Source organism: Eulemur rufifrons, chromosome 19 (assembly GCF_041146395.1).
Source record: "Eulemur rufifrons isolate Redbay chromosome 19, OSU_ERuf_1, whole genome shotgun sequence".
NCBI lineage: Eukaryota > Metazoa > Chordata > Mammalia > Primates > Lemuridae > Eulemur > Eulemur rufifrons.
In genome coordinates, this window is record NC_091001.1 from 95,656,722 (window position 1) to 95,677,276 (window position 20,555).

Here is a 20,555-nt window from a genome sequence, read left to right on the forward strand (position 1 = left end):
AAAAGTTAAATGATAGAATTACAGCTGGGTTTCATTTCTAGGGAGCTAAAAGATGTCAAATTTCTAATTGCCTCTTGCCTTCTAGATAGTATTTATGGATATATTCCCTGCATGTCCTTAATACTCAATTGCATTCTTTTCCTTCATACTGAACACACTGTGCCTGGTTTCAGTAAGTATCTTGACTAAAGTTCAGGAAGGTTCTCTTGCCTTCACTTGCCTAACAATTGCCATGTTCAATGTTCAGTTACTTGTATTGTTATGAGGTTGATAATTATCACCAAACAGCATTTTCATCTTTCCATCTTCTACTCTTTGTGTGTGCGTGTTTTTTTTTTTTTTTTTTTTTTTTTTGAGACAGAGTTTCACTCTGTTGCCTGGGCTGGAGTGCAGTGGCATCATCATAGCTCACTGCAACCTCAAACTCCCGGGCTCAAGTGATCCTCCTGCCTCAGCCTCCCAAGTAGCAGGGACTATAGGTACGTGCCACCATACCCTGCTAATTTTTCTATTTTTTGTAGAGACGGGGTCTTACTCTTGCTCAGGCTGGTCTCGAACTCCTGGCCTTAAGTGATCCTGCTGCCTCAGCCTCCCAAAGTGTTAAGATTACAGGTGTGAGCTGCTGCATCTGGCCTCTACTCATTTTTATAAAAAATTGAGGTAAAATGCATTAAAATACTCCAATAATGCCAGCGTTAAAAGTTTGGGTGGCAGGAAGCCCCGCCAGGCGATAGAGGGAATGTTCCTCAACAGCTGAGGTCCAGAGCCCAGACTTAGCAGCGAAAAGGCAGTTTAGGGTGCCTGCACTAGCTGAATGCATGACTGTTTACAAATCCCCAGGAGTTTGAGATTGCAGTGAGCTATGATGACGCCACTGCACTCTACCCGGGGTGATGGAGCAAGACTCTGTCCCAAAAAAAAAAAACAAACCAGACCTAAAAATAGAAAAGGTACAGTAAAAATACAGTATGAGGTTGCAGGACTGGAAGTTTCTCCCAGTGAGTCAGTGAGTGAGTGGTGAGTGAATGTGAAGGCCTAGGATGTTACCGTGCACTCCTGTAGACTTTGTAAATCATGTACATTTAGATACACTCAGTTTATAAAAAATGTTTTTCTTCAATAATAAATTAACCTTAGTTTACTGTAATTTTTTACTTTGTAAACCCTTTTAAAACTTTTTGACTCTGTAATAACACTTAAAATGCAAACATTGTCCAGCTGCACAAAAATATTTTCTTTCTTTATATCCTTATTCTAAGAGCTTTTTTCTATTTAAAAATTTTTATTTTATTTTTTACTTTTTAAACTTTTTTGCTAAAGTCTAAGATGAAAACACACACAGCCTAGGCCTACACAGGGTGGATCATCAAGATATCACTGGGCGATAGTCCTTTGGCTCCATTATCCTCCATCTTATGGGACCACTGTCACACATGAGTGTGTCGTTGGTGGAAACGTTGTAATGCAGCGAGACACTGTACTCTGACCAAATGTAATTAATTGCTGAAGAAACTGGAGAGAAAATGAACAGTGATTTGATGAAGAGAGAGAGACAGTCCCATCCACCCTTGCTGACCCCTGCTGGGACCGGGGGCAGGGTGCGAGAGACTGGAGCTGGTCCCCCCGGGAGGGCAAGAAGCTTCTTTCAGCTTATCAGAGGAGCCAGACACTGCTGGGCCTCCTAACAAAGGCTGTGCCCTGACGGCTGGCTCCCGCCAGGAGCGCAGGAGCGTGGAGGAGCTGAAGCAGCATCTTGGTGGAGAGTGGACGGAAGACTCTCAGGGCGTGGGCTTGGGAAGAGTATTTCAGTGGTTATGGGAGTGGATCCTACAAAGAGAGCAGTGGGGAGTACAGAGGAAAGGCTTTTCTTCTTTTTCAATCCCCTAATAGTCCGAATCTTAATTCAGTTTCTAAACCAGATGAACATTTAGACTGACCCTAGGAAAAAAACTAGGACAAAGATAAGTCACCTATTTGTGAGGTGACCCATCCAGCATCAAAGCCGGGATCAAAAGATGCAGCAGGACCTTCATCCTGAGAGCAGGACTGGGCACTTCCAGAGAGCAGGAAGCTGGCCCCACCACTAGAGCAAGTTCTGGTTTCTGCAGAGGCCCAGGCCTGTGCCTGTATATCCAGCACCTGCTCGGGGTGGGGGCGGGGGCTGGCGTCCCGCCAGGTCTCATCCTTCCAGAACTGCAGGAAGTCACTAAATTGCATTGAGTGAACTCTGCCAAAATGACCTCATTTTCTTTGGCCATTAAGGTCTTGAGCCCCAACCTTGCTCCCTGGGGCCCCATGCTGATCAGCCACAAAGAGTCTCTACAATCAGTGAGGATAGACCACAGATTCCTGGGCACCTCTTTGGTTCAAGTCAGATCTAGAACTTGGGATTTAGTCAAGAACTCTGCCCCCTGCATCAAGTGGCCACAAAATTCAAATGGTTTAACCCAAGTCTTTACCTTGGATTGGTGATCAGAACCTCAAAATAATAATCTATATCTTGATTTCTGTGGATCTTCTCCTCTCCTGATACTTAGCTGTGGTGACATCCACCTTGGCTATTCCAGAATTCTGGTGGGAGTCCCTGCCCAGCTTGTGTGGGTAATGCCTAACTCTCAGCAACGGCAGGCTGAGTGCACAGGGTCTGCAGTGCCGTAAGGCAGAATTTTTGAGGCTGGCCCCCTAAAGCTGTACTTGGGGACGTTCATTAGGTCCGCTGGCGATGTGGGTGGTGTGAACAGTCTGGTCCAGAACATCCACTCTCTGGTGGAGACTTATGCGATAGAAGATCCCACAGCTACAGGCTCTAAAAGGTAAGAGTCTATTCCCTGAATGACTCTTGTATTCATCCTGTCTGTTTCAGACCCTAGTTAATCAAAGGTTGTTTAACTGGTCTCTGCCTTTAGGACCTCCTAACTCTCACCAATCCTGTCTCTATGTGACAATCACATGGTCTTTCTAAACAGCAGTTTGGATCATGTCACTCCCCTGCCTAAAACTCTCCACAGCACTCTCCTGTACTGTCTATGGGATAAACTTCTAATGCCTCACAAGGTCTACGAGGCACGGCACCCACCGGCTCCTGCCTACCTCTCTGGCTTGGCCTCCTGCCACTTTCTGTGTGGCATGCTTACTGCCAGTCACAGCAGTCTACTTACCTGCAGTTCTTAACACTTCACCTTGTCATGTGTATACATGCTTCTGTGGTTTTTACAACCCGTTTCTTCCTCTTCGCCTCCCTCCATCCTCCCTAGACTGGATGACTCCTGCTCATCCTCCAATCCCCAGTTCAGGTGTACGTCTGATACCTGTGCCCACAGCCCTCTCTCCTGTGCTTCCTCTTCTCTATGTCATACAGAGGCCTCTCACTGCATGTCATGCAATGAGAATTTTTTCTTTTTTCCTTTTTTTTTTTTTTTTGAGACAGAGTCGTGCTCTTTTGCCTGGGCTACAGTGCCGTAGCGTCAGCCTAGCTCACAGCAACCTCAAACTCCTGGGCTGAAGTGATCCTCTTGCCTCAGCCTCCCAAGTAGCTGGGACTATAGGCACTCGCCACCACTCCTGGCTAATTTTTTGTTTCTATTTTTAGTTGCTCGGCTAATTATTTCTATTTTTAGTAGAGATGGGATCTCGCTCTTGCTCAGGTTGGTCTCAAACTCCTGACCTCAAGTGATCCTCCCACCTCGGCCTCCCAGAATGCTAGGATTACAGGCGTGAGCCACCGTGCCCAGTCTTGGAATTCTTTCTTTACCATGTCTCTCTTATTTGATGGATCACAGTCATTGGAGCACATCAATTCTCAACAAAGTTTATTGGATTATGTGATAGAATCCCTTATTAAAAATTTTTGACAAGTCTGCTTAATGAAGGATAATTTATAAACTTTTATGGCTACGCAGGGAACCCCCCGCTGATCTCAGGTTTTGAAAGGATATAACCAACAGAAGGCCAGAGGGACACTTAACCAAGCTAAATACAAAAGAATAACAATCTACAAGAGGGTCAGGGAGGTGAACATGTTTAGCAATGCAAAGAACCTCTCCCTTTTACAGGCAGTAGGGGCTTGAGATAACATGATTTGTCCAAGGTCACCCAGTCAGGGTTGGGGCAGAGCTGAGGACACTAGTGCCCGGCCCTTCGTCCTGTCCTCATCAGGGCCAAGTGCTGGCTTCCTGGAGTGCTGTTTGCTAGTAAAACTACACTGAGACCTTAGGACAAAGTGAAGGCAAATAGATCACTTGGCACGGTCCTCAGTCTGCCCTGTGGGGCAGATGCTGGTGGAAGAGGATGAACCCAGCTTCCAGGGGTCCCCCAGGATTGCTCTGGGTGGGGCAGGGACTGATCAGTTCACTAGAATGCAGACTTTTAAAATTAGACTGTATTTGAACCAAGTTTCTACAAGTCTATTTTCATCAATACTAATTTCAGGTTCAGGACCCAACACACCCAACTCCCACCATTCAGGGTTCCCTGTCCACTCAGAAAAATCAGCCACAGCTAGACATTCCCACGGGGCCCCCAGACTCAGCGGGGGCGTGGAGAGCCTTGCCTCCCTCAGAGTGCCCAGGCCAGCATGGCAAGGCCTCCCAAGCTCACCCTCCCAGCTCCAGGGGTCTGGGAGGGCACCTACTGCAGGGATAAACATTTCTCTAGGTATCCCGTTTCAATTTATAATCAACGTGAATTTTACATTTTACTCCATGACGGTGTGTTCTAATAAAATGTTTCTCCACCTCTGAGCAAATGATGCTTTGCTCTGGGCGCCGGGCCTCTGCTGGGACTTCTTTGCTGCGGACGCACCACCCATGGTGGACAGCGCAGCTCACACAACTCCCCACCGGGCCTTCGCAGTTTCCAGGCATCTTCCATCTATTATCTTACGTAATTTTCCTCCTGTGAGATGGAGCCTGGATTTCCCACTGTAGAGATGGGAAGACCCAAAGTGCTTGGTGGTGATTTGCCTGAGCTGGTGGCAGGTCTGATGGACTCCTCCCTGCACTCTGCCACCTTCACCACCCCAACGCTTCAACGTTAAAATCAACAGCCCCCTCAAATGCCCATCAATACATGATTGGATTAGTAAGCTGTGGTATATGTATACCATGGACTATTACTCAGCTATAAGGAATAATGAAGATACGACATCTCTATGGTTCTCCTGGAGAGAGTTGGAACCCATTATATTAAGTGAAGTATCCCAAGAATGGAAAAACAAGCATCACATGTACTCACCAGAAAATTGGTTTCCCTGAACATCACCTAAATACACATCTGGGAATGACACCAATCGGATATCAGACTGAGGTGGGGGGTGGGGGAGGGGATGGGGGTATGCCTACACAATGAGTGCATTGTGCACCGTTTGGGGAATGGTAACACTTGAAGGTGCTGACTCGGGAAGGGGGGGGTGGGGAAGGGAGGGATATATACCTACACGATGGGTGCAACGCGCACTACCTGGGGAACAGACACGCCTGGAGCTCTGACTTGGGGGGAAAGGTGGTACATGGGCAACGTATGTAACCTGCAATTCTGTATCCCCCATAACAATAAGATGAAATAAAAAAAAAAAAAATCAACAGCCCCTTAGGGCAGTGTTCAAAGAAAGGCCAAGCACTCCCCTAACACCCTCGTAAACACTTTGTCCGGTTGAGCACACAGGTGGGGCAGCACGCAGCAGGTGAGCAGTCCTGGACTCTGTGTGGGCTCCTGGCTACCCTATCTGTGGCAGAATGCGACAGGCGAAGACTTGAGAACCTGGAAACCTGGCTTTGCCTGTAAGTGGCTATGTGACCTTGGGCAAGTTCCTTCGGCTTTCTGGGGTTTAGTTTCTTCACGTGAACAAGGAACCGAGGCCTACATGACTCGCAAGCGCTTGGTACATCAGAGCTTTTCCAATCCAACATTCTAGACCCCACCCCCAGGCATCCTCTTGTGCCCCTTCCCTTTTACTGAAAGTCTAATATCGTCAATTTTCCTTTTCTTTTATTAAAAATGAAAGTCCGAGACAACATTCTAAGGCCTCAGGTTTTGGACAAGGCAGCGGTAGTCTCCACCACCCTCACTGTGCGTTTCCCTCTTCCCTTGACAGACACCGTGGCCCGGAGAAGCTCTGGGTCCCCTGGGATTCAGAGCTGGTGGAATGGACCTGCCCGCAAAAAAACACATTAATAACCAGCTGGAACGCCACACAACTTGAGAGCTTCCCTTGTCAAAAGCTCCCTTATCTCAGAGGCTATTTCAAGGAAGGCATTAGTGCTTTGTTTGACTAAGCTGCCCAGGAAAATGGCTGGAGGCTGCGCATCAAGCCTGACCATGCACCCAGCGCCCAGGGCCCAACGCTGCAACTAGGGGCTGCTCAGCTCCCTGGGGTCCTGCCCTCCCTTCTCTTCAGGGTGGGGTTGAGACAGGGAACTGGCAGGTTTGGGCATTGCTGCAGGTATTGCCTTGGGCATTGCTGTGGCATTACCTGAGTCAGGATGTCTCAAAGTTTCAAATTGCCCTGATCAAAACAGAATGGAGGCAGGGCAAGTTCCAACTGGTTAGAACCAAGATGGCGGAGGAACACTGCCCCTTCTGTGAACATTCCTCTCATTGTTTAACCTATTGCTTACATAGAAAGGCAACAGGGAACCAAGGGGCAGGTTCTCTTCTGCAGGGAGGGCCAGCCTTTACTCTGTGGAGTAGACTTTTTGGAGTTTCTGAGTAAATCTCGCTTTCACTTTATACTGTCTCCTGAATTGAACTGTGTGAAGCCAAGGACCCACTTGGACCTCGAGTGGCTCCCAGAGTCAGGAGTCGCTTTCCTGTGTCGGGGTTACCTGGAGGACAACAGTACAAGAGGCTTCCAGCTCAGCCACAGGAAACCTGCCCCGAAGACCCACAGAGACCCACATGGCAGGTGGGTCAGAGGTCTAGGTAATCTAGGTTGGATACTGGCTCCATGAGGAAATCTCTTCACCTTCTTTGGGCCACAGTTTCTTCACCTGTACCCACCTCTGAAGGGTGTTATGCGACAGAATCTGTTAAGTTAAGCACTTAGCACAATGCCCAGGGTCCTGGCATTACTCGGCACTAGACCAGTTGGGTAACATGCTGGGGGCAGACACTGAGCAGAGTCTGGGCTGAAACCCAGGTCTCCAGGCAGGTTTAGGGATTATCTTGTAAGTTTTAGGAAGTACAATGCTTAGTCCTGGTTTAAACTTGCTCACTTACTTCTCCAGAGAACCAAATTTAGCTTATAGCACATAAACTAGATAATCTGTTATGATAATCTAATTTATGATCCGGAAACACTAGGGTTGTAAATTCCTGCAATTCAACTTCATGATTTAGCGCTAGTGCTGCAGGAGGGGCTCAGAGGCCTGTGGGGGCTGGGTACCACCACCCTGCAGGGGGTGGCAAGGAAGGAGGACTTGGGTGTTGTGGCATCTTCTGTGGCAGCAGCTGCCCTGGGGGTCTGTAGGGACAGGGCACTTGAGGCTCACCAGCCTGTGTAGCCTCAGCCTGAAGGAGCACCCGGGTGGCAGCAGAGGCCTCAAGGGAGGCTCAGCTGGTATCGTTGATGGGGGTCCGGGTGCCACCCAGCAGTCTCTCCTGCTCGCCCTCCTCCACCAGGGGCCGGCCCCGGGACAGGCGGGCCAGCAGCGGGCGGTGCAGCCCGTTGTAGAGGGCGGTGCCCATCAGGAGGATGAGGAAGCCGAGGATCTGCAGCGCGTGGAAGGCCTCCCAGCCCAGCGCCAGGCTCACTGCCCAGATGACGACAGTGCGCAAGCTGTCCAGCACCATGCGGGTGGTGGCGCTCAGCTCCTTGGTGACGCTGATGCCCGCAAAGTTGAAGAAGGCGATGCTGCTGATGTTGCCCAGCAGCGCCAGGGCGATGAGCGGCTGCCGGCCCACCTGGCAGAAGGCGTCCAGGGCGTCCTCTAGTGTCCCTCGAGGATTTCCGCTGAAGGAGCCGGCAGGGATGTAGTACATGGGCACCAGCAGCAGGGACAGGATCACGAAGCCGAAGAGGCCTGGGAGGTGGAGGAAGTGCGTCACGATCTGGTCCCTGCCCCAGACTCCCAGCATGTCCCACCCGCTCCGTCTCCTCTGATCTCTGGGGCGCTCCTTCCAGCAGCCCTCACGTAGCTCTCAGGTTCCAGGGCCTGCTCCTGGAATCCCTCCCTCAGCCTCTCAGGGACCCCCTGGCCTGCACGGGCTCCCACTGCCCCTTCTCCGCTTTGACCCGGCACTTTTCGACTGGATCAAGGGCAAGACATACATTTCATATTGTGACCCAGCCCACATGTGCGCAGGTGTGCAGACACACACTCACAAAACAACAGCTACCCTTGCTAAGTACAACGCTCTGACATTTTAAAATTCCATTCTATTAATTTAAAGAGCTGCTTGCTGGAACTCACTATGCTGCTTCTACCAGTTTGGAAAAACAGCTCTCTAATTCAGTTTGTTACGGGTCTGTGGCAAGAAGCTTGCGCCAGAATGTAAGGCGATATGCTGTTTCATTCATAAAGTCTTGCCAGAAAGTAGAAAGAGAGAAAACAAACAGCGTGCTCAGTGACGCCGCTGACCTAGCTGGTTCATTCGGCTGTGAGCTCCTCAGCTGGCTGGGCCAGGCACGAACTGCTCCCTGACAGGCGCCACCCCACGGGCCATTCTTTGGGAGCGCGGCTCTAATCCATCCTGCTAACCTTATATTCTTAAAACATAATGTTGATAGCTACTTCTCTGCTCAAAAACCTTCAGTGGTTTCTGCCTGCCTGTCATTTAAAGTCTAATCCACTTGCCTGATGTCAAGGTTCTCCATGATATGACTCTAATCTACTTCACTGCTGATTATTTCCCCAGCAATAACCCATATTGCACTCAAAGTATTCCTCACTGGCTTCCAAATTCATGTCCAGCTCCTTATTCCTTTGGTCTGTCTGGAGTTCCTGGCTCCCGCTCTTGCCTGTTGAAATCTGCAGCTCGAATGCCACCTTCCCTGCCCCGAGAGACTCAGATATGCTTGGCAAATGAGACATCACTTGAGCACAAGTGGTCCAAGCTCAAGTGCACTGCCTGGCCCTTCCTTCTGGCTGGTGACCTCCTCTGGAGTGGGGCCTGCGTCTCGTTCATCTTTGTCCTTGGCCTGCCCTAGCTGCTGGCACAGCAGGCGTCAGAGGATTTGTCAACACACACCTGGTGAAGGCATGGGGGCAGGAGGGTCCCCTCCCAGAGGTCCCCAGCACCTCACCCTGTGCTCCATGTGTGCAGTTCACTCCCCATGCCACCCGCCAGCCCCCTCTTCCCAGGCCCTGTGCCCCCACACACACCCTCAGTGCCGACGGCCCGAAGTGGGTGCACGTTGTGTTTGTAGACAAACTTCTCCTCTAGCACCATCTGGATGGCGACGATGATCTGGGCCATGATGATCAACAGGTCCCCTGTATGGAAGGAGGGGCCAGGTGAGGCCAGGGATGCACTGGGGCTGGGGACCAGGACAGCACGGCCATGGGGACAGAACAACACACCAGCCCCGACCTTTGCGGGGCCTTATATGGTTCACAGGTGCAGTTTCTACTGCCTGTGCCTGATCCCCTGGGCCCTGAGGGGCAGGCCAGCAGGCCAGGGCTGAGGCTCCGGAAGGTGCAGAGGCCTGCCTGGGCCTGAGAGCTGCCTTTTGGGTCAGCAGATCTTTTAAGAAGCAACCGGCTTTGAGATAGACATCCCTGGGTAATCCCGGCTCTGAGTAACCCAGGATGGTCACTTCGTTGTAAAATGGGCTGTGATTCCCCCTGGGGACTGTGAGGGTCACTATGTTGATGAATGCACAGTGCTGAGCACCAGGCTGGGGACTTGGTAAGTGCTCAGTAAGTGTCTATTCCTTTCCATTTCCAAATCTAGCAGTTTCTCTGTCTAAATATGTATTATAGGACAAAATACTTGCCAGTCTTCCTTGGTGCAGCCGCATCCCTCTCCAGTCTTCCCTACACTCTGTCCGCCACCCCGAGAGCAGGTGCACGCCCTCACCCGGGGCCTGTGCTGGGACCCCGGGGAGGATGGGACAGGACAGGGCAGCCCTGGGTCCCCGCCCTTGGCCGCACCTGTGATCACTTCGCTGAGCTTGTGCTGATCGTCATGCTTGCTCAGGAGGTCGGCCAGCCCCACAACCACCAGCCCCGCGATGGTGGCCAGGATGCCCAGCCACTGGCTCAGGACCAGCCTCCGGCCCAGGAAGGCCACCGAGAACAGGCCAGTGAATATGATCACTGCGCCCCGCAGCATCTGGAAGCTGGAGGCACTGGTCATGTTCAGAGCTAGGAGAGGAGAGACACACGACTGTTAGCTCCTGAGGGCCGTCTGTCGCCGAGGGGTCCTTGGGGCTGGAGATGTGCCGAGCACACAGTAGGGTACTCCATCAACCCCAGCAGTGTGCATGTGTGTGCGTGGCGTCTGGGGGAGAGTGGTGGGGTGGGGTGAAGGTGAGTGGGGGGCACTGTTTCACCTGTGGTCCTGCACCCGCCAGCCCCTTGGCCCTGCATCCTTCTCAGCCCGGCCTGGCTACTCACCCACATACATGAGGCTGGTCCCTGTCATGTCACAGAGGGCCGGGGGCAGGAAAAGAAGGGGGTTGAAGGGCTGCTGGGGGTCCACGCTGGAGTCTGACTGCCCTGCGGCTCTGCACCGGAGGAGGTAGAAGGCAGCCAGGCAGGAGAACTCTCCCAGGAACATGCCCACGGCCTGTAGGGACGAGAGTCCAAGGACTTCAGAGCTGGAAGGGACCTCGGGGAATCATCTTCAATACTTGTTTTTTTAAATGCAAACTTTCTTCAAACAAGAGCTTACCTAGAACCTCAACATGTAAAACACACAAAAGCAGAGCTGCCATGGGAGGCCAGAGGCTGCTTCCTAGGTCTCCCCCAAAATCCCAAAAATATCTCAATGAAACTCTAAGTCTATCCTGTCTGTAAACCCCCGATCCAGGCCAATTCCTAGTCAAGTTGCAGATGGAGAAACTGAGGCCTGGAGAGGTTCAGACTTACGTAAGGCCACTAAGTAAGTTGGTGGCAGAACTGGGGCTGACATTTGAGTCTCCTGATTCCCAGTCCGGAAATAGGGGGTCTTCCATTGATGGCGTCAGCCCTGCCCCAGCTGGGTCTGGCCTCCCAGTGGATGGAGAGCAGGCTTTTGCCACTGGGGTTGATGTTTTCCCTGTGTCCTGACTTGCATGTGGTGAGGGCATGACCACGCCTGTGCCCTTTGCCCACTTCCAGACCCTGGCCTCTGTTCTGCGGAGGGAGAGAGAGAAGCATGCAGCTCTTCTGGGAGCAGAGGACGGCTGTACTCCTAGGTCAGGAAGCAGCCCAGCCTCATGGGGGATGAGACGTGGGAGATAGGAGGAGGGGAGGGACAGGGCCAGATACCTGGAGGAAAGGATGCTGGAAGCTGTGTTCCTTGCTCCCTCCGCAGCCCTCAGCCGTGAAGTTGTCCGCCCACCTGCAGCAGAGAGAGGGAAGGTCAGACCCTGGCAGCACAGTAGGGCTCTCCACCCTGCCCTGATGCTGGGGGAAAGGTTCACTCCTCTCAACGCCAAGAAGCCCGGACTTGGGTGACTCGGCCCCAGAGTGGAGTTCCCTTGCAAATGGGCCAGTCTCCACAGCAAGGAGGTTTTTTTTGATATAGTCTTGCTGTTACCTGGGCTAGAGTGCCGTGGCGTTAGCCTAGCTCACAGCAACCTCAAACTCCAGGGCTCAAGCGATCCTCCTGCCTGAACCTCCTGAGTAGCTGAGGCTACAGGCGTGCACCACCACGCCCAGATAATTTTTCTATTTTTAGTAGAGATGGGGTCTCACTCTTGCTCAGGCTGGTCTCAAACTCCTGACCTCAAATAATCCTCCTGCCTTGGCTTTCCAGAGTGCTAGGATTACAGGCATGGGCCACCGCGCCCGCCCCAGCAGGGAGTTTTGACCCAGCATTTCCTCTAATTAGGAATGTGGGAGTGAGTATCTGTGCCTTTGTAACACCATGGACATCACAGATATTCTCATTATCACATTAGAGTCACTGTATATATCGCGAAGTATCATTTATTCTCATCACTCATAATAATTACAGTAATTAGACCCACTTCTTATAATTTAATGTATTAAAAAGCATATATATTACTATATCATAAATTTGTTTTTTAAATAGTTGATAACTCCATTTCAATTTAATTGGCTTCTTTTGTAATCCTTGGTCTTTCATTTACACATTTTAAAACATTACTCTAAGAAGAGGTCCATAGGCAACACCAGACTGTCAAACGGGTCCGTGGTGCAAAAAATAGCAAGAGCCTCTGGTCTACGGTAGTATTGGGGGGAAATGACCACCTGATCATCTTCAAAGAACCAAAGCGGCTTGGAAGATTGCTCTACCACATACTCTCAGGCAGGTGGCAAACACATCGCTCTCCTGGAGTGACCTCCCAGTCAGGCCTGGCAGGTGGAGATGACTGATTATGACAAATTTCCCCTCCGAGCCCAGACACGAGCTCAGTATCCTTTGCGACACAGCGCTTTGGGCAGCTTACTTACCAATCACTCTGAATTGTCTGCCATCTGTGCAGGAAAACTCCCTCTCCTGAATTCACTTTTGCTGGGCTTAGTTATGTCTCTGGAGTCTAGTCTAATCTTTCATTGAAGGTTCTTCAGATTTTTGGGGACTGTTCAACATCCTTCTGAATCTTCTCATCTCCTAGCTACACAGCCCTTCCTAACCTTTCACCCTCCTGGCTGCTGACCCCTGGAGGTGCGCTGGTGGGCTGAGGCTCACAGCCAAGAGCATGTGATCTGGCCCAGACTGAGGCTGGCAAGATGTGGCCCCTCCCTTGTGTTGGGCACCCCGGGTTAGCTGACACAGCTCCAACTACAGCCACAGCACGTGCTGACTCAAGTCAACAGAGGCCCAGAGATCACGTCTGCGGCAAGCCTCTGCTCCCAAAAGGCGGGGGAGCCCCCCAGTTCTTGGGCCGCCCCCACAGGGCCATGGAGCACACACCACTGGCTATGCTGCAGTTAGGGTCTGGGGTTGACACACAGCTAGGGGCTGGGACACTGGCAGTGGAGAGGGCTGGCTTACTGGTGATGGGGTTCCTGGCCAACCATGTGGGGAGCACAGACCTGAATACATCTCAGGGCGAGTGAAGAATATAGGGCCATGGCAAACCTACCCCACAGCAGAGACCCTGCCCGCTCCTGGAGGTACGGAGGAGGAGCAGTTAGGAGGGTCTGTGGTTCCTGGGACTGGTGGGGGCAAAGGAGAGTTGAAGGGAGGAGAGAAGTTCGGACAGGACTGGTTAGGGGCAGAGAGAAACCTGGCACCCTACAGGGCTCAGAAGACGAGGCTGTAACCAGTCCCAGTACCAAGGGGACAAAGAAAGCCCCTGCTATAGAACAAAAGCCGCCTGCTCTCTGGGGTCGCATTTCTGCCTGATCCACTGTTGGTTCTGGCTCTTGGATCCTGGGCATGGCAGGACATGGCTGTGGGTGTGGGCCACACACCAACTGCGTAGCCCACCCATGCAGGCCTGCTCTTGGAGCCAGGCTTGCTTTTGCAGAAGAACCCACTGAGAAGGCCTGCGTTGGGGCAACTGAGCAAAACAGGAGAAGTGAGGAAGAGTGAAGAGGTTGTACCTTACCAAGGGCACAGGCCCAACTGGTCCAGAGCAAGTGAGCCGGTTGGAGGGACAGGAATTGCCAGGGCTGGCGCCTGGGCTCCTCCAGGGGGGATGAGGGACATGCTACCCAGTCCACGAAGGATGACCAGAAGCCTAAGCCAAGGGCTTTTTGTTTCTGGAGTGGGCTGTGGTACGTATGGAAGCCACTTCCTCATCCTGGTGCCACACCCAGACCACAGACTGGTCAGCTCAAGAAGTCTCCCAAGATAGTAGTGGTGCCACCACCCAGAACGCACCGTGGCTACTGCCTGCACAGCTTATTTCAACGACAACACACATTCTGGTTCCACATTCACTGTCATCTAAGAGTGAGCTCAGCATCCGGCTCTTTCTCCACCTCTTGGTCCCCTGCTCCTAGCACATTAGTATACAGGAGCTCTAACATTTCTGCTGAATGGATGAGACTTCCAGACCCCAGCTAGCCAACTGGCCAGGTACTGCAGGCCAGAGGCTACGGATCCAAGAGTCCAACCTCCCACCTGGGGCTGAGGTGTCCCCTGCTGTGGAACCGGCTGGTCGGAAGGGGAAGGGGAAACTGCTCTGCGTCCTTCCCCAGGGCTGGGCCCTTCTGAGGAGTTGGCTGCAGGGCTGGTGCTGCGCTCCCTCCCCTGCCTCAAGGGTTGTCTTTGCTTTCTCCATGGGTAGGTCTGCCTGGACAAGCCTGGCTGGCAGTGTTCCCAGCTGGGGAAATGAAACCTGTTTGTATCTGAGGGCCCAGGGCAGGCTCACAGCCCAAGGGATCGGGTGTCAGCTGCACCGGCTGCCCTGCCCAGCCCTGAGAAGCTCAGGCCTGCAGGTGGCTTGAGGCTAGAAGTCAGGTCTCCCATTCTTGCCTGGAGACAGACTTCAGCTCATTGTACAGGCTCAGAAGGACACAGGTCCTACAGACAAGAGCCAAAATCCAGCCCCAGTTTATCTGGGGATGACAGCAACGACCCCTATGTGGTGTGGGGGGGAGTGCCTTGCTGTCTGCCAATGCTTCACAAACATGCTTTTATTTTAATGCACAAGTCACTGAGCACCAATTCTGTGCCAAGCCTGAGGTGAACACTTCACGGGGGCTGTTCCGCTTAAGCCTCAAAACAAGGATCCTCATTTTACAGATGGGGGCTCCACGGCTGGGGTGAGGGGAGCTGTCAGGTAACAGGAAGACCCAGGGCCAAACCCTGCTCGAATTTACACTCAGAAAAGGCCGCAGAGTACAGGCGAAGCCCAGAGTTTTGAGTCACACAGGCTGGCAAGTTATAGGGGTAATCACACCAACACCGATAAGCTGTCAAGACCAATAAATGATATAAGAGATATATAACCTGGCACATGGCAGGTATTCAATAAAAGTCATTTTCTGTCCCTTCTCCCTCGTCTTCCCATTGAGCAGGGGTCAGCTCCCTTGTGTGGGGTCAGTGTGGCTCCATCTCTGCTCCAGGCTGGAAGCTTCTGGGAGAGCATCTGGAACCTGCCCTGCTGGCTTGAGGCAGAGGTGGCTGGAGGGGACTTGGGCTACTGTCCTTGTGGTTCAAACTCGGCCATCATCTCAACGTACTCCCTATTTGACAGACAAGGAACCCAGGGGTCAGAGAGGGCTTGAGGGACACAGGGTTCATCAGGTGCTGAGACAGGAATAGTACCCAGGACATTTTGAAGTTCTCCTCTGACCTTGTAATTCCAGAATCTTCCCACTGCCCTGGCTGGGGTGAGGAGAGGGTCAGCCTGGAAGATGGGCCTCTGTTCTCTGTAGACACTGGTTCTGGGGGAAAGCCCTGACCTCCAGGGCAGGAGGCCTGTGAGGCCCTGGCAGGGGCAGGCCTAGGCCCCTTGAGGGAGCACCTCTGTTAGAGGCCGGCAGCCCCTTTTAGAGCTCCCGAGCCTCAGCGGCGGTGGCGGGCAGGCTGGGGAGTGAGTGGTGAGTCACTCCCTAGCATGGCCCAGGCCAAACTCAAAGCTCAGCACTCTGGGAGGCGTGCACGTCCATGTGTGGGCTGGGGGTGGCAGGCAGAGACTGAGGAAGTGGCTGATTGTGTGTCCGTTCCCGCAGAATCTCTGCCATTTCCTACACCCCCAGCTTGTCAAGCCCGTGAGTCAGCTCCTTTCTCCTGTCACGGGACCTACAGCAGGGCCAGGGCTTCTCCACTCTCCGGCTGTCACAGCAGGTGGCACTGGCTCGTGAGGTGAGTTTTATGAGACTTTTCATCTCTATGGATTAGAAAACCTTCCTCAGTAGATCCTAGAGTATCTGGGAGGAAGCCAGGGCAGGGATTGTCAAGTCCATTTTACAGATGAGGAAACTGAGGCTCAGAGCAGCCCAGTGGCTCATCCAATCCCACAGCTCCCAAGCCTCATGCTCTTCCCACTCTACTACCCTGCCCTCCTGATTTAAGGCTTCCTCAACCCCTCTGACGAACTGAGGAGGAGAGCTGGGCCTTGGTGAGCGCCCACTTGACCTCTCTTTAGATGCCAAACCTCAGCCGATTCAGGAGAATGGGGCTTCAAAACGGGCACCACCCTGTGCACGGCACGGCTTAGGCAGACAGAAGTGGTTTGGCCTCAAGGAAATGATCGATAGCAGGTGCTGGTGAGGAGGTGAGAAAACAGCCAAAGAAAGCAGCCACTTCACAGGGAGGGCCCCTCTGTCAAGACCCAGGGACGGGGCCACAGGGCCAGCCTGATCAATGGCAGTCTCCCAGCAGCCTTCCAAAACCTGCCGAGTGGGCAGAGAGGAAAGCCGACCAGCATGGCAGACAGCACGTGCTCACACGCACTTCCTTATCCTCTGCCTTTTTCCTCCCAAGAACCCGGGGAGGGAAACGTCATGCTCCTTTTACAGGCCACCAAACTGCAGGCTACCAGAGGCTCTCAGTCTGAACCTTGAGTGGCCTCCGGCTCCAGGGGGAGGACAAGCAGGATGAGGATAGCAGGATCTCCTGGGCCAAGAGGCTTGCTGCCCGGTCCTAGAGGGAGGACACCCTGAGGCCTGGGCAGGGAGATGCTGCTTCCAGGATTACAACTTCCCAGACACCCGGACATAGGCTTGTCTGTCCTTGTCTGGGAAGATGTGAGAGGACATCCCCAAGGAGGAGGAACTTTGGTGTACCACAGTCGTAAAACAGGACTGAATTGAAGTCCTGAGGCCTGAATTCTAGTCCCCATTCTGACACCAACCAGCTGAATCACAAAAAGAAACTTCTCTTGGGGCCTCCCCTATAAATTGTAGGGATCAGATTCCATAATTTCCATTTCTAGCAACTCTCAATGTCCTGAAAATGACTGGAGAAGTACCCAGCCTCACCATCCATTGTGGTCAAGAGCATGGATTTTAGAGCCAGATCATGTTGGTGCAACTATAAACTCCGCTACTTAGTAGCTGAGTTGAACTTGGGCAAGTAATTTAATCTTTCTGTACCTCAGTTTCCTCATCCAGGGATAATGAGTACATCCACCTGACAGGGTAGTTACGAGAACTCTCCGAGTTCACACATGAAAGGTGGCCAGAGCAGGGCCTGGTGTGTGGGAAGTAGGTGCTCTGTGTAGTAGCTGGTTATGCTGGTTGTGAACACATGCTTGTCTGTCTGTACCTGCCAGAAACTGCAGGTCAGAAACGTGATTTTGAATCAAAACTTCATTCTAGGTATATACCACTGCTCTCCCAGGTTCTCTTGAGAGTATGGTTTGTCCTTAGAACATTGTTTAGGGTCTAATTCTGGGGCCCATCTTGGGGTGGGAGGGTCCTGGGTGGCCCCATACTAGCTGTAGGGCAGGGGACAAGACCAAAGGTTGGGTCTTCCACCTGGGAGCCCGTTTCCTGACTCTCAGGCAGCCTCGAAGGGCAATGCCTCCTGGGACTGAGGCTTGCCTGGTGTCCTACCTGACAGGTTGGGAGCTTTTTAAGGAAGGAGCTGAGTCAGCACAGTCTCCCCCAGCAGTAACTGGCGATCTGGACTCTCCTTGGGGACAGCAGCCCTGGCAGACTTATAGCTGCTCTCTAAGCACCTGACCAAGGCCTTGGCTGGTGTGACCAACGGATTGGAAGACTTGTTCTGCTGCGCTCATCCTGAGACGGGAGCCCTCAGGTTGGGGCTCCTTTATAGCTAAGGGCTCAGGAGGAGGGTGACCTCCAGGAGGCGGCAGGGGCCAGGAGGCCAGCAGCTCTCCACAAGACACAGCTGGCCAGAGGTGAACCAGAGAAACAGGAGCTTACCACTCAGAGTTTCACTAACTTTTCCCCCGTTTTGGACAGGAGGACACTGTGACTGCCATGTGTTTTACACATCTGTCTTCTCCACCTCAGATTCCACGCATCTCAAAGGCAGGGACCTTCTCTAGGTCACTTCTGTCCCCTTTCCTCGCACACTGTAGGCACCTTATATATGCCTGATGAATTAAACTGAATACTTCTCCCTCAGACCTCTCTTCTGAGGTACCACTCATATCACTGATGGAGTATGCTAGATATAAATTTTGTGAATGTAAATCCTCAAAAATGATTAAGAAATGGCCACTCCCCTCAAAAGGTTCCCAGTCAGTTTTTCAAAGTGTGGAGCCTGACAGAAAACCCAGGGACCTGGAGCACTGCTCACAGGGTGGAAAAGCTTCTGTTGGGAGTCACCATGCTGACTCTGCCTTGCTCTGGAGCCTGGCAGGGCCCAGGTGCAAGTGAGGTCTAACTGGGAGATGGCCACTGCCCACTGTTCTCCACATGTGCTGGGACTCTTAGATGGTGAACAGAAAGGGCAGGAAGGCCCTACCCTGAGGCAGGGGTTAGAGAAAGAGGCAAAGAGCTCCCAAGAGAAGGAGCTGCCTCCCTGCTCATGACAGAGAGGAGGCTATGCCCCCATCCCTCGGTCTCATGACTGCCCTGGGTCCTCAGTCCCCAAGGCCCTGGGGACCGTCCTCACTGCCTCGCCCCCATACCCCAGGGTGGAACTCCCTACCTGCCCTCCCTGTCTGGGTTAACAACACTTCTCTTCTCCCCTCCCAGGCAGAAACCAGGAGTGACCCTTGTCTCTTGACCCTGTAGTGCGTCAGGCCTTGTTGCTTCAGTCTGCACCTGGTCTCTGCCCCCATCCCTTCCTCATCACCACCTCCCAGTTTCCCTCTGGGGGAGCTGCTATAGCAGCCTTGGAGTGGTCTTCCCTGCACCAAATGACTCATGTTGACCACCAGGTTAATCGCATGACCTTTTTCTTTTTCAATCATATCACTTTCAATACGGCATTTCCCAGCTCAAAAGCTCTTCTCTGATCATGGGATAAAATCCAGCCTGGGCATCTGGTGTTGGTTACAAGCGATTTCAATGTGGCCTTTTGGTTCCCAGCCTCACAGTCTCTCCCACTTACTAATAGAATCCCACCTAAGCTTAAGGTGCAGCTCTAACTCCTCCTCCAGGAGGGGCCCATAGGCCACCCCCTTCTCTAGCGCGCAGCCCTTCACGCTCACTGATGGCCACTACTGTAGCTCGTGTGCACCAGTCCTGGGGCCTCCCTCGCGGGCCCCCAGCTCTTGGAGGGGGGTGCGCAGGCTCTGACGCCAGCTTTGAAAGGGTTGAGGACACCTCCCCTTTAAGGATAAGGAAACTGAGGCACAGAGACAGGAGGTGACAGCGAATCAAAGCCGGGGCTCGGATCCCCAGCCCGGGGTGCGGCCCCGCTCTGCATTTCCCGGACCTCGCACCCACTATGTGATCACAAAGCGCGTGAACCGACCGGGGCGACAGGGAAAGCCAGTGAAGCCAGGAGAGCAGAGCGGAGAAGGGGGGGTGGCGGAGAAGGTGCGCGGGGATCGCCAGCGCCCGCAGGCCCAGCGGACCCCCTTCCCGGCCAGGCCCAGACTCACTTTGCCGAGAGCGTGTTGATGGAGCCGGTGACGAGCATGAGCCCGGCCAGGAACAGCTGGTACTTGGTCCAGGCCATGGCGGCGGGCGCGGGGGCTCCCTCGACCCAGCAGCTACCAACCGGGTCACTCTGGGTCTCCTGCTCGAGCGCTTCCGGGCCGGGTATCACGTGACCCGCGCGGGCCCCGCCCCGCTCGCCCCGCCCCCCGGAGAGCACTGGAGACGCGGTGCCCGAGCTCTGCAGGTCTGCCTGCGCGCGCTGGTGCCCATGGGGTGGCTCTGGCGAGTCTCGGCCCGGGTATCCCCATTTGTAAAAGGGGCTGATGGCATCGGGCAATGAGGATGCCTCGTGGATGTCAGAGCGTTTTGTAAACCGTTTAGGGAGGTTGAGCGGACCAGTGTCAGAGACGGTGCCCCGAAGTGGAAACCGCCAGCGTGCAACTCTGGGGAGGCCTGGGAAGTGTCCCTAGGGATCCCAGCCTGCGACTTGCGCACATCTTCCAGCAAAGAGGCATAGGAATTTAGTTCCTGCTGTCGAGGCGACCATTTTATAGTCCAGGAAACTAAACTGAGAGAAGCCCAGTGACTTGCTTAAGAGATGCTGGGGGGCGAGGTGTTGCACTGAGATTCATTCTCCAAAAATCCGGACCTTTTGCATAGCCCCTGCACCACGCCCTGCCCCACTGCTCCTTCGTGGGCGCTCTAGTTGTTGCTCAGAGGCATCCAGGCAGAAAGACGGTCCCTAGTATTGTTTGCAGAGGTTTCGGCCTTTAAAATCCTTCTCTTGGTTCTCAGTCGCCAGCTGCCCGCCTTCCCCTTACCCAGCGCTCCCGTTTGCATCCCATGCCTGGTCATTCCAGAGGCAAGACCCTTTGGGAAACTGCTTCAGACCCGGCAGGCACATTTCCCTCGTTACTGCAGATCTCGGTACTGGAGGTACAGAGATAGGGCCTGTCTGCCAGCTCCTCCTGCTTACCTGAACATTGCCTTGAACTTGTGAAAATGGCCAGTGTAGACTCAAAA

General features: G+C 53.0%; 1 protein-coding gene across 1 annotated transcript; it reads right to left on the minus strand.

The window, feature by feature from the left end:
• Window positions 1–5,596: 5,596 nt before the first annotated feature.
• SLC35F6 (solute carrier family 35 member F6) lies at window positions 5,597–19,661 on the minus strand. The gene is made up of 6 exons (XM_069493941.1): window positions 19,535–19,661; window positions 11,412–11,484; window positions 10,557–10,728; window positions 10,092–10,304; window positions 9,321–9,431; window positions 5,597–8,018 (listed from the first exon to the last, which is right to left on the minus strand). The coding sequence occupies exons 1-6, from the start codon at window positions 19,609–19,611 to the stop codon at window positions 7,549–7,551; spliced, it is 1,116 nt and encodes a 371-aa protein (XP_069350042.1). The 5' UTR covers window positions 19,612–19,661; the 3' UTR covers window positions 5,597–7,548.
• Between the last annotated feature and the right edge of the window lie 894 nt (window positions 19,662–20,555).

What these genes read in the sequence shown, in the direction of transcription:
- SLC35F6 (XM_069493941.1), bottom strand. Translation starts at nt 19,611, where the DNA reads ATGGCCTGGACCAAGTACCAGCTGTTCCTGGCCGGGCTCATGCTCGTC. An exon ending in ATCAACACGCTCTCGGCAAA is followed by an intron (nt 11,485 to 19,534) that starts GTGAGTCTGGGC and finishes TCTCTGCTGCAG; the next exon opens with GTGGGCGGACAACTTCACGG. An exon ending in GCTCAGCGAAGTGATCACAG is followed by an intron (nt 9,432 to 10,091) that starts GTGCGGCCAAGG and finishes CCTTCCATACAG; the next exon opens with GGGACCTGTTGATCATCATG.